At 43.0% G+C, this 13,625-nt stretch overlaps 1 protein-coding gene across 5 annotated transcripts in view; it reads right to left on the bottom strand.

The window, feature by feature from the left end:
* ryk (receptor like tyrosine kinase) overlaps positions 1-13,625 on the bottom strand; it is a 434,764-nt gene that overhangs the window by 360,704 nt on the left and 60,435 nt on the right. For all 5 annotated transcript variants that reach the window (XR_013497447.1, XR_013497448.1, XR_013497449.1 and 2 more), the window contains exon 2: positions 7,896-8,017. Coding sequence is in view for 2 of the 5 variants with exons in the window: in XM_078209276.1 (XP_078065402.1) it covers positions 7,896-8,017 (122 nt within the window). In the remaining 3 variants the exon portion in view is untranslated. The remainder of the gene's footprint in view (positions 1-7,895; positions 8,018-13,625) is intronic.

Genomic DNA, 13,625 nt, shown 5'->3' with positions numbered 1-13,625 from the left:
TTCCAAAAGGAATGGGAACTTGAGGGTATTAAAAATGCAAGGCTGCAGGATTGGAGTGGGAAAATGAGACTAACTAGATTGCTCTACAGAGAGCTGGTGTGGAAAGGATGGGTTGAATGACCTCTTTCTGTGCATTATGACTCAAAACCCGGCTTCCTGAATATTCTTCCACATTCCCATCCTCACTTCTAAATCAAAATGACAAGAATTGTTCCAGAACCATGGGGTGGCATGGTGGTACAACAGTTGGCGCTGCAATCTCACAGCTCCAGGGACCTGTGTTCAATTCCACCCTTGATTGACTGTGGAGTTTGCATGTTTTCCCCGTGTTTGCGTGGGTTTCCTCTGGGTGACCCGGTTTCCTCATGCAGTCCAAAGATGGGCAGGTTAGGTGGATTGGCCATGCTAAATTCCCACTAATCCCCCTAACCCACACATGTGTGGGTTATGGGGAATAGTGAGGTAAACGCGTGGGGTTATGGGGTAGGGCGGGGTGTGGGCCTGTATAAGATACTTTGTCAGAGACACAGAAACATGGCAGACTCCATGGACCGAATGCCACCTTGTGCACTGCAGGGATTCTATTTAAAAAAATCAAAGTGATCCCCATAAATGCCATTACTTGCACTTAACCTCTAGCCCATCACCCAACCAAGTTCTTTCACATTCCATGTTCTGCAGCTTCTTCGGTCTCAGAAGACTCAGCTTAACTTGGAAGGCTGCCACAAGCTGTGCAATTGCGATGGGGTTTCATCGTCCCTTTCAGTCCCACCCACAACATCATTGTGAAAAATGGAAAAATGGCAAATGGAGTTTAACCCTGATAAATGTGAGGTGATTCATTTTGGTAGGACTAATTTAAATGTGGATTACAGGGTCAAAGGTAGGGTTCTGAAGACTGTGGAGGAACAGAGAGATCTTGGGGTCCATATCCACAAATCTCTAAAGGTTGCCAGTCAAGTGGATAGAGCTGTGAAGAAGGCCTATAGTGTGTTAGCTTTTATTAACAGGGGGTTGGAGTTTAAGAGCCGTGGGGTTACGCTGCAACTGTACAGGACCTTGGTGAGACCACATTTGAAATATTGTGTGCAGTTCTGGTCACCTCACTATAAGAAGGATGTGGAAGCGCTGGAAAGAGTGCAGAGGAGATTTACCAGGATGCTGCCTGGTTTGGAGGGTAGGTCATATGAGGAAAGGTTGAGGGAGCTAGGGCTGTTCTCTCTGGAGCGGAGGAGGCTGAGGGGAGACTTAATAGAGGTGTATAAAATGATGAAGGGGATAGATAGAGTGAACGTTCAAAGACTATTTCCTCGGGTGGATGGAGCTATTACAAGGGGGCATAACTATAGGGTTCGTGGTGGGAGATACAGGACGGATATCAGAGGTAGGTTCTTTACGCAGAGAGTGGCTGGGGTGTGGAATGGACTGCCTGCAGTGATAGTGGAGTCAGACACTTTAGAAACATTTAAGCGGTTATTGGATAGGCACATGGAGCACACCAGGATGATAGGGAGTGGGATAGCTTGATCTTGGTTTCAGATAAAGCTCGGCACAACATCGTGGGCCGAAGGGCCTGTTCTGTGCTGTACTGTTCTATGTTCTATGTTCTATTTCACCCTCCTTTCCAGTCAACCCCTCAGTTTTACCATTCATTTCTAATTCTGACTCTGCCCAGTGCAAAGGAGGCAGTTCTTCTTCAAAGGTGGGTGAACCTGAAGCTTTATTTCTATTATTTTCTCCAGAGATTCTATTTAACCTGAATATTCGCAGCATTTTGTTTTTACAATTCTAATGTATTTTATCTGCATGCAAGGAGGACCCTAGAGATGGAACCTGCATCCTCAATTGATGACTTAGCATTCCCAAGTGATGTTATGCATGGGGCCACCTTCCATTTACAACATCCAAAAAAGACAGGCAAGAAATCACCAGCTTTCTTTTGTCAAGTCCATTAAACATTCGTGATACTCGCACCATGAGCATCAGGTACTTTCTAATCCCAATCATATTCCCTGGGAGGGGTAAAAAAAAGGAACAAAATCTGGGGGAATGCAGCACTGAATTCCATCTTTCTGCCTTCTCTGGATCCAAAAGCTGTTGCTGTATTTTCCAATTTCCTGGCTTTAATAAAGCGAGAGCTCCTCTAGCGCAGTGTCAGCCAAATTAAAACCATTTCCTATTGTTTTAAGCAGTCTCTGCCTAGACTCATAGAATCCCTACAGTGCAAAAGGAGGCAATTCCACCCAGGCCCAATCTCCTTAACCCTACATATTTACCCTGCATTCCGCCTGACACTATGGGGTAATTTAGCATGGCTACTCCATCTAACCTGCACATTGTTGGATTGTGGATTCACTTCAGAACTATGTCCATCTATGAACGGTTTTAAAATCCATAGCTAAGGCTTTCATTCATAGCTCATACTGTGTCAGCAGGGCTTTCTGGCCCAAGATACTGTCCCATCAAACTACAGATTGTCTCCTTATTGCACAAGTGCCATATCACTGTCAATCTGCTCCATTCCAAGTTATTTGGGCTGTCAAGAGTGGACTTCAAAATACTCATTCATGCTTTCAAATCCCTGCAGGCTTACCCCACTGATGACTAAGGAATCTCCTGTGTGCCCCCTTGGTCTTGCTCAACAGGACTGTCCTTATTCCCAGACTCTGCTCATCCAGAGCGTGCGGAGTTTACACATTCTCTCTGTGTCAGCGTGGGTTTCCTCCACACAATCCAAAGATAAAGAACAAAGAAAAGAACAGCACAGGAACAGGCCCTTCAGCTCTCCAAGCTTGTGCCGATCATGATGCCTGCCTAAACTAAGATCGTGTGCACTTACGGAGTCCGTATTCTTCCATTCTCATCCTATTCATGTATTCGTCTAATTGCCCCTTAAATGCCGCCATCATACATGCTCCTACCATCTCCTCATGCATTCACCACCCGCTGTGTAAAAAAAAACTTGCCTCGCACATCTCCTCTAAACTTTTCCCCATGCACCTTAAACCTATGTCACCTCGTACTTGATTTTTCTACCCTAGGAAAGAGCATCTGTCCATGCCACTCATAATCTTGTCAACCTCTATCAAGTCACCACTCAAACTCTGTCATTCCAACGAGAACAAATCGAGTTTATCCAACCTCTCCTCATAGCTAATACCCTCCAGACCAGGCAACATCCTGGTAAACCTCTTCTGTACCCTCTCCAAAGCATCCAAATCCTTCTGGTAGTGTGGTGACCAGAATTGTACACAATATTCTAAATGAGGCCTAACTATGGTTCTGTACAGCTGCATGACATGCGATTTTTTATATTCAATGTCACGACCAATGAAGGCAAACATGCCGCACATGCCTTTTTGACTACCTTATCTACCTGCATTGCCACTTTCAGTGAACGGTGGACATGTACACCCAGATCTCTGCCTGTCAATACTCCCAAGGGTTCTACCATTTACTGTATCATTCCTACATGCATTGGACCTTCCAAAATGCATTCTCACTTGTCTGGATTAAACGCCATCTGCCATTTCTCCACCCAAGTCTCCAACCCCCAGCCTTGCTTTATCCTCCGACAATCCTCTTCGCTATCCGCAACTCCACCAATTTTTGTGTCGTCGTGAACTTACTAATCAGACCAGTTACATTTTCCTTCAAATCATTTATATATACAACGAACAACAAAGGTCCCAGAACTGATCCCTGTGGAACAGCCTTCCATTCAGAAAAGCACCCCTCTACTGCTCCCCTCTGTCTTCTATGGCCAAGCTAGTTCTGTATCCATTTTGCCAGCTCTCCTCTGATCCCGTGTGACTTCACCTTTCGTACCAGTTTACCATGAGGTACCTTGTCAAAGGCTTTTTTGAAGTCCACGTATACAACATCCACTGTCTTTCCCTCATCTATCATCTTCGTCACTTCCTCGAAAAACTCGATCAAGTTAGTGAGGCACAACCTCCCTTTCACAAAACCATGCCGTCTATCACTAATAAGTTTGTTTGTATCCAAATGTGAGTAAACCCTGTCCCGAAGAATCTTTTCCAATAATTTCCCAGCACTGGTATAAGGTTCACCAGCCTATAATTTCCTGGATTATCCCTGCTGCCCTTCTTAAGCAATGGAACACCATTGGCTATCCTCCTGTCCTCTGGAACTTCACCTGTAGCAAATGAGGATACAAAGATTTCTGTCAGGGCCCCAGCAATTTCCACCCTTGCCTCCCTCAGTATTCTGGGATAGATCCCATCAGCCCTGGGGACTTATCTGTTGTAATGCTTTTTAAGACATCCAATACCTCCTCCTTTTTGATATCGACATGACCCAGAATATCTATACACCCTACCCTAGGCACCTCATCCATTAAGTCCCTCTCTTCGGTGAATACTGAGACAAAGTATTCATTTAGTATCTTGCCCATTTCCTCTGGTTCCATGCACAGATTCCCTCCACTATCCTTGAGTGGACCAACTCTTTCCCTGGCTACCCTCTTGCTCTTTACATACGTATAAAATGCCTTAGGATTTTCCTCAATCTTGTTTGCCAAAGACTTTTTAATGACCTCTTTTAGCCCTCCTAACACCTTCCTCGAGTTCCTTCCGATGTTCTTTATATTCTTCAAGGGCTTCATCTGTCCGAAGCCTTTTAGACCTTACAAATACTTCCTTTTTATTTTTAACAAGGCTCATAATGTCCCTCGTTATCTAGATTTGCGAGTTCGGTCAATTGTCCATGCTAAATAGTGTCAGGGAGATTAGCAGGGTAAATACGTGGCGTTAAGGGACTAGGGCCTGGGTGCGATTGTGGTCAGTGCAGACTCGATGGGCTGAATGGCCTCCTTCTGCACTGCAAGGATTCTATGGATTCAATGGAATCCTTCACTTGTTTGCTCAGTCCTCACGTAATGAATGAGCTCAGCTGGGTTGACCTCATCTTTCATCTCTTACTCTCCTGTCAGTCCATGTGCCACTTTATCCATTTATCTCACGTTGACAAGGATTGTTGGAGTCTTCTAACCAGTTCACTGTTCCTTGCAATCTACCCCTGCTTAGCTTCTTGCAAACTTTAAAAAATCATTATCACTGACCATTTACAACGACTCCCATTTACAAATATTTTGTTTTCTCTTTGCCCCTGATGTTTCACAATCATTGGTTATTTTCATGAATGTAAAACAGTTCAAAATATCTTCATTTCTGAAGAGGAATCTGGAATGCAAGTCGTTTTTATTACTCTTGAATCCTCCATGCAAAGAACTGGTAATTGTATCACATCATGTGACAGGCAGTTAATAATTGAGAAAATACCCGAACAGTCCTTCATGAAATCTCATCATCATTTCCATACAATGAAACATAAATGCTGATTGAAAGATTGTGGTTAATATTACATTCAATTCAATCACTTTTATTTTGCCCTTGAGGTTCCTTAATTAATCAACAGTCAAGGTACACAAACAGCTTGTACTGATATAGTGCATTTAATGTAGTGAAACGTCAATTGAAAATTTACCAAACTAAATCTGGCACATGACCATATAAGATGGTATGAAGGAAAATGCCAAAGTCTGGCCAAAGAGATAGTTTTTAAGGTGCGTCTTAAAGGAGGAAAGTGAGAGAAAGAAATGGTGTGAGGTTAAGGAAGGCAATTCCAGAGCTTAGGTAGGGCCTGGTCAGCTGTAAGCCCAACCATGAATGGAGAAGTGAATAAAAATGAGCATGCATAAGAGCACAGGTATTTTGGATGCTTATAAGGCTGGAGGTCGATACACAGATAGGGAGGAACAAATATCATGCAGAGATTTAAAATTTTTTATATGAATTTCAGTAAATTCTTTGATAAGGTCCCATATGGGAGACTTATAAAGAAGCAAATGCACATGGGATACAGGGTAATTTGACAAAATGGATTCAAAATTGGCTCAGTTGTACGAGACAGAGGGTGATGACAGAAGACTGCTTTAGTGACTAGAAACCGGTGTCCAGTGGCTAACCACAGAGATCTGTGCTGGGTGCCCTATTATTCATCATTTATCTAAACTACATAGATGACTACATGGGAGGTAGGATTAGTGAGTTTGCAGATGACACAAAGATTGGCCAGGTGGTTAACAATGAAGTTGAGTGTCTTGGGCTACAAGAAACTATAGACAGGATGGTCAAATGGGCAGATCAGTGGCAAAAATAATTTAACCCTGAAAAGTGCGAGGGGATATACATTGGAAGGAGTAATTTGACAAGTATTCAATGAATGGCATGATACTAGGAAGTTCTGAGGAACAAAGGGACCTTGGTGTGTTTGTCCATAGATCTCGAAAGGCGGAAGGGCATGTTAATTGGGTGATGATAAAGGCAAAGGGATACTTGCCTTTATCAATCGAGGCACAAATTACAGAAGCAGCAAAGTCATATTGGAGTCGTATAGAACTTTGGTGAGGCCACAGCTAGAGTAGTGTGTGCAGTTCTGGTTTGCCACATTATAGGGAGGATGCAAGGCAGCCCATCTCTACTGCCCTACCAGGCAGCTCATTCCAGACCATCCAGACGGACTACAGAGGAGACTCACTCGGATGCTGCCTGGGATTGAGCAGCTAAGTTATGAAGAGAGGTTGGAAAGGCTTGGGTTGTTTTCGTTGGAGCAAAGAAGACTGAGGGGTGACCTGACCAAGGCGTACAACATTATGAGGGGCATGCAAAGAGTGGCTGTTCCCCTTAGTTGAAGGGTCAGTCACGAGGGGCAGGATGTTTAGCAGGGTGTGAGGAAAACCCTTTTTACCCAGAGGGTGGTGACGGTCTGGAATGATCTGGCTGGGAGGGTGGGAGAGGCAGGTTGCTTCACATCCTTTAAAAAGTATCTGATGAGCACTTGGCACATCATAACATTCAAGGTGATGGGCCAAGTGCTGGTAAATGGGATTAGGTAGGAGGTCAGCTGTTTTCCACGTGTTGGTGCAGACTTGATGGACCAAAGGGCCTCTTCTGCACTATATGATTCTATGAATATTAAATTGGAGAAATTCTTTGCTCATGAAGTACCAGATGTCAGACAAACAGTCTGATAATTTTGAAGAGGTAGAACTGGGTGTTGTCAGTGTACACTGGAGTGTGACTTTGTTTTTGTATGATGTTATTCGGGATAACATGTAAATGAAAAATAGAAATGGGCCACAGATTAATCCTTGGGAGGGCACCAGATGCACAAGTGAGAAAAGAAGCAGGTGCTTTTCTGGTTACGACTGAATAAATGAGAGTGAAACCAGGTGAGGGAAGTACCACCAGCTGGACAAAAAAAGAGATGTGTTGCAGGAAGGTGGTGTGGTCGTATACAGATTTAAGTCTGTATCTTTTTGACTTAAAGAGAGGAAAGGTGAGCCATAATAAAGGAAATGAGCTGAATGATAAATAATTATTATTTTAATGAGGGTTAGGTAAAAAGGTGGTTGAGCAAATTGGTACAGGAAGAAATGCCATGATAAATGAATGAAGGGCCAATACCTAGACAGTTGGGATTCTGAAAATGCAGATCTAAGTGGATTGAAAGAAAGATTTTTCTGGAGACAGACAAGGAAGCGAGTAAGATTGGAAAGGTGAAGGTGAATATCAGCAGAGAATGATCTGAACGAATGATCACAAATGGCCTCGTGTGTGATAACATTGCTTGCATATACAAATACTGCTCAGCAATTTATTAGGAGATGCATAAGAATTGTCTTCGCTGATTTTCCACTTTTCCCAATGAGGAAGTCTGTCAGCTATTGTAAAATGTATTGTTCTGAATTGACCACATTAATGAATATGGATAGAACAAACCATTCCATGTAGTAACAACTAGCAGTCGTGTGATTGCAGAACGTAGTACATTCCCGTTTGAATGGGTCCTCACCCAATCTTAAAACTTACCTTGGATTTAGTGTGCCAAGTAAAATGAAGGCTGTTGGTCTCTCCTGGTACAAGTAATTTGAAAGGGAGTGCGCAATGACTGACAACATCATTTCGTACGTAATATAACTCCGCTTCAAGACCTGTTGAGAGAAATAAAATGAAAAATGTGCAATCCATGTGCATGGTGTCTAAATTGCAAGCTTTAACAAATGTTTTTCAGTCACAAACATCAGCATTTCACATTTAATTAACAGTTAATGTGGGAAAACATACCATTAACTGGAAACATTACAATACAGAAGTGACTACAAGCACTTTGCTAACAACTTTGCAATACAGAAGTGACTAACACTTTGCATGCATCAAGTAAAGTCCCACTAAAACATATGTAGATGTCAAGACACAGAACCTAAACACCTCAAGACCTAATTTTGGGAGTATTGTGCAGTTATTTTTGTTAAATATAAACTTATTTTAAAAACATGCATCAATTTTTCACAGTTGATTCACACAATATCACAGCTGAATAATCATAGCTGTCCAAAATAAACAGAACAAGACAATGGTTAACTTTGAAATTGAGCTCAGTGCAAATAGCTGATGATTAGCACATTTAGATCAATATAAGCAAATATCCATTTTACTTATGGATGTGTTTTAAATGTGGCAGATTGTACTGGAATGGACATAAAATAAACACATATGAGAACCAGCAGAAACACATCAAACTTCCTCTCATGTACTATATCTAGCCCTAACAGAAATATTAACATTTACTAAAACTTCCAAAAATTGATGATCATGAAGTAAAAATTGATGATCATGAAGTAAAAAAGGGCATTTTTCAATCATACAGAACACACTGTATGATTAAACTGAAAGACCCTACTACAAACTAGAAGTGGAAAGATGAAGAATAAACATGTACAATACCAGCATATTAAATCATTGCAAATTACAGCACTGAAGTTGACCATTTGGTCTTAGGCTGGACCTTTTGAAAGAGCATCATGCTTAATCCCATACCCTCACTTTTTATCTATGCATAATGAGGCTTGGTTGAGAGCCCTGCCTTCTATTCATTTGTTGAAACAGACGCACACAATGGAAAACATTGCTTTTTTTTTACTTAGGCCTATTTTGTCAATGGTTAAATGTTTATTTAAACAAGATAAAATGTTATGTGCTTACAGTTTTAACGAGTCATAGTTTAAAGGTCTAATTATTTGACGCTTTTATGGGGTACAGTAACAGCAGCTTTTATAAGAAAGTTATGACGGTTGTTTTTAAAGCTTTTCCACAAATGGCATTGTCGCTATAAGGTACACCGGTTCAGTAAAGAGTTTATTACAAGTATTATGAGTTGTCATGGAGGGTTTGAGGGCCACTGGTGATGGCCAGAGATGTGGAGATGCCGGCGTTGGACTGGGGTAAACACAGTAAGAGTTTTAACAACACCAGGTTAAAGTCCAACAGGTTTATTTGGTAGCAAATACCATTAGCTTTCGGAGCGCTGCTCCTTCATCAGATGGAGTGGAAATTTGCTCTTAAACAGGGCACAGAGACACAAAATCAAGTTACAGAATACTGATTAGAATGCGAATCCCTACAACCAACCAGGTCTTGATCAAAGCGACGTGACTGAGAGTGAGGAAGGTAGCTCACAAACAGAGAAGGGTTATAGGCAGTGCAAGAGGGCAGGTGGATTGGGAACAGAGAAGGGGAGAGGTCAGACCATAGGATTGAGAGGTGTCTACTCTAATGCCAGGAGTATAGTGAATAAACAACTAGCTAAAGGAGGAGGGGGCTTGGGAGATGTTAGTAGCGCTTCAACAAACCGGGTCCAGATAAAGGCTGGCATAAAGACACTTTGCCTGAATGCACGAAGCATTCGAAATAAAGTAAATGAGTTGATGGCACAAATCCATACAAATGAATATGATCTAGTGTCCATCACAGAAACGTGGTTGCAGGGTGACCGGGACTGCAAACTGAATATACAGGGTTATACAGGGAGAATTTAAACTAGATAGGTTGGGGGGAGGGGAGCTAGAAGAGTTGACTGGGATCAAGGAACTAATTGATGGGGGGGAGGATGCAGGGGTAAGGGGAATTACAAAATTAATGGTAGAGGAGAGGGTGCAAGTGAATGAAGGCGGTAATTTAGATAAGGGAGTAGAGGGAGAGGGTGTTCGCGACTCATCAAAGCGGGTCCAGATAAAAGCTGGAATAAGGACACTTTGCCTGAATGCACGAAGCATTCGGAACAAGGTAAATGAGTTGATGGTGCAAATCAGCACAAGTGGGTACGATCTAGTGGCCATTACAGAAACGTGGCTGAAAGGTGACCAGGACTGGGAGATGAATATCCAGGGGTATCAGGTGTTTAGGAAGAATAGACAGGAAGGAAAAGGTGGTGGGGTCGCGCTATTAATAAGAGATAATATCAGGGTAGTACTGAGGGATGACATAGGCTCTGAGGAACAAAACGTGGAATCATTATGGATAGAGATGAGGAATAGTAGAGGGAGAAAGACACTAGTAGGTGTGGTATATAGGCCCCCAAATAATAATGTTGAGGTAGGGAGGGCTATAAACAAGCAGATAAGGGAAGCGTGTAAAAACGGAACGGCAATAATCATGGGGGACTTCAACATGCACATTGACTGGCAGACTCAAGTCGGTAAGGGTGGAATGGAGGAAGAGTTCTTAGAATGCTGTCGGGATAGTTTCCTTGAACAGCATGCTACGGAACCGACGAGGGAACGAGCTATTTTGGATCTGGTATTGTGTAACGAGGTAGGTAGAATTAAGGATCTTATTGTGAAGGACCCTCTTGGGTCTAGTGACCACAATATGGTCGAATTTCTGATTCAGATGGAAGAGGAGAAAGTTTGGTCCCAAACCAGTGTCCTCCGTTTGAACAGAGGGAAATATGATAGGATGAGGGATGAATTGGCTAAGGTAGACTGGGAGAACAGGCTGGCAGGTAGGATAGCTGAGGAACAGTGGAGGATTTTTAAGGAGATCCTTTTCAGTTCTCAGCAAAAATATATTCCAGCAAAAAACAAGGATTGTATGAAAAGGGAGAACCAGCCGTGGATAACGAAGGAAATAAAGGAGAGTATTAAAATAAAAACAGCTGCGTACAGAGTGGCCAAAAATAGTGGAGAAACAAGTGACTGGGAAAAATTTAAGAAACAACAAAGAGAGACTAAGAAAGCGATAAAGAAAGGAAGGATAGACTATGAAGCTAGCCTAGCAATTAATATAAAAAATGATAGTAAAAGTTTTTATAAATATATAAAAAGGAATAGAGTGGCTAGAGTGAATGTTGGACCCTTGGAGGACGAGAGGGGGGAGTTAATAGTGGGAAATGAGGATATGGCTGAGTCTTTAAATAAGTTTTTTGTGTCGGTCTTCACGGTGGAGGACACAAATAGTTTGCCAAATATTAACGATAGAGGGTTGGCAGCAGGAGAAATACTTAATACAATTAATGTTACCAGAGAGGCAGTGCTGGGTAGACTAATGGGACTGAAGGTGGACAAGTCCCCGGGTCCGGATGGAATGCATCCCAGGGTATTGAAAGAAATGTCAGAGGTAATAGTGGATGCGTTAGTGATTATTTATCAAAACTCGTTGCATTCTGGGGTAGTGCCGGTTGATTGGAAAACAGCTAATGTTACGCCGCTGTTTAAAAAAGGAAGGAGACAAAAGGCGGGTAACTATAGGCCGGTCAGCTTAACGTCTGTAGTAGGGAAAATGCTGGAATCCATTATTAAAGAGGAGATAGCAGGGCATCTGGATAGAAATGGTTCGATCAATCAGACGCAGCATGGATTCATGAGGGGAAAGTCGTGCTTGACGAACATGTTGGATTTTTATGAAGATGTGACTAGGGCGGTTGATGGAGGAGAACCGGTGGATGCGGTGTTTTTGGATTTCCAAAAGGCGTTTGATAAGGTGCCCCATAAAAGGCTGCTGAAGAAGATTAGGGCACACGGAGTTGGGGGTAGTGTGTTAAAGTGGATTGGGGACTGGCTATCCGACAGGAAGCAAAGAGTCGGAATAAATGGGTGTTTTTCCGGTTGGAGGGAGGTAACTAGTGGCGTGCCGCAGGGATCGGTACTCGGGCCGCAACTATTTACCATTTATATAGATGATCTGGAGGAGGGGACGGAGTGTAGGGTAACGAAGTTTGCAGACGACACAAAGATAAGTGGAAAAGTGAATCGTGTGGAGGACGGAGATAAGTGGAAAAGTGAATCGTGTGGAGGACGGAGAAGATCTGCAGAGAGATTTGGACAGGCTGAGTGAGTGGGCGAGGATATGGCAAATGGAGTATAACGTTGAGAAATGCGAGGTTATACACTTTGGAGGAAATAATAACAAATGGGATTACTATCTCAATGGAAACAAATTAAAACATGCTACCGTGCAAAGGGACCTGGGGGTCCTTGTGCATGAGACGCAAAAGCCCAGTCTGCAGGTACAACAGGTGATCAAGAAGGCAAATGGGATGTTGGCCTATATTGCGAGGGGGATAGAATATAAAAGCAGGGATGTCTTGATGCACCTGTACAGGGCATTGGTGAGGCCGCAGCTGGAATACTGTGTACAGTATTGGTCCCCTTATATGAGGAAGGATATATTGGCATTGGAGGGAGTGCAGAGAAGGTTCACCAGGTTGATACCGGAGATGAGGGGTTTGGATTATGAGGAGAGGCTGAGGAGATTGGGTTTGTACTCGTTGGAGTTTAGAAGGATGAGGGGGATCTTATGGAGACTTATAAGATAATGCGGGGGCTGGATAGGGTGGAGGCGGAGAGATTCTTTCCACTTAGTAAGGAAGTTAAAACTAGAGGACACAGCCTCAAAATAAAGGGGGGTCGGTTTAAGACAGAGTTGAGGAGGAACTTCTTCTCCCAGAGGGTGGTGAATCTCTGGAATTCTCTGCCCACTGAGGTGGTGGAGGCTACCTCGCTGAATATGTTTAAAGCGCGGATGGATGGATTCCTGATCGGTAAGGGAATTAAGGGTTATGGGGATCAGGCGGGTAAGTGGTACTGATCCACGTCAGATCAGCCATGATCTTATTGAATGGCGGGGCAGGCTCGAGGGGCTAGATGGCCTACTCCTGCTCCTATTTCTTATGTTCTTATGTTCTTATAATCAGGCATTTAGGAAGGATAGACAGGTAGAAAAAGGAGGTGGGGTAGCTTTGTTAATAAAGGATAATATCAGGACGGTAGTGAGAGACAACATAGGCTCGAAGGAGCAAAACGTGGAATCATTGTGGGTGGAGATAAGGAATAGTAGGGGGAGAAAGACACTGGTAGGCGTGGTCTATAGGCCCCCAAATAATAACTTAGAGGTGGGGAGGGCTATAAACAAGCAAATAATGGATGCGTGCAAAAGTGGAACGGCAATAATCATGGGTGATTTTAACCTACATATTGATTGGTCGACTCAAATTGGACGTGGAGGGCTTGAGGAAGAGTTCTTGGAATGCTGTCGGGATTGTTTCATTGAACAGTATGTTACAGAACCTACGAGAGAGCGAGCTATCTTGGATCTGGTTCTGTGCAATGAGACAGGTAGGATTAAGGATCTTCTTGTGAAGGATCCCCTTGGGATGAGTGATCATAATATGGTGGAATTTCTAATACAGATGGAGGGTGAGAAAGTAGGGTCCCAAACCAGTGTCCTCTGCTTGAACAGAGGGGAGTACGATAGGATGAGGGT

The sequence above is a fragment of the Mustelus asterias genome, chromosome 3 (genome assembly GCF_964213995.1).
Source record: "Mustelus asterias chromosome 3, sMusAst1.hap1.1, whole genome shotgun sequence".
Classification (NCBI taxonomy): Eukaryota; Metazoa; Chordata; class Chondrichthyes; order Carcharhiniformes; family Triakidae; genus Mustelus; species Mustelus asterias.
Note: the sequence above shows the minus strand (reverse complement) of the source record. Positions and strands in the feature narration are given on the sequence as shown.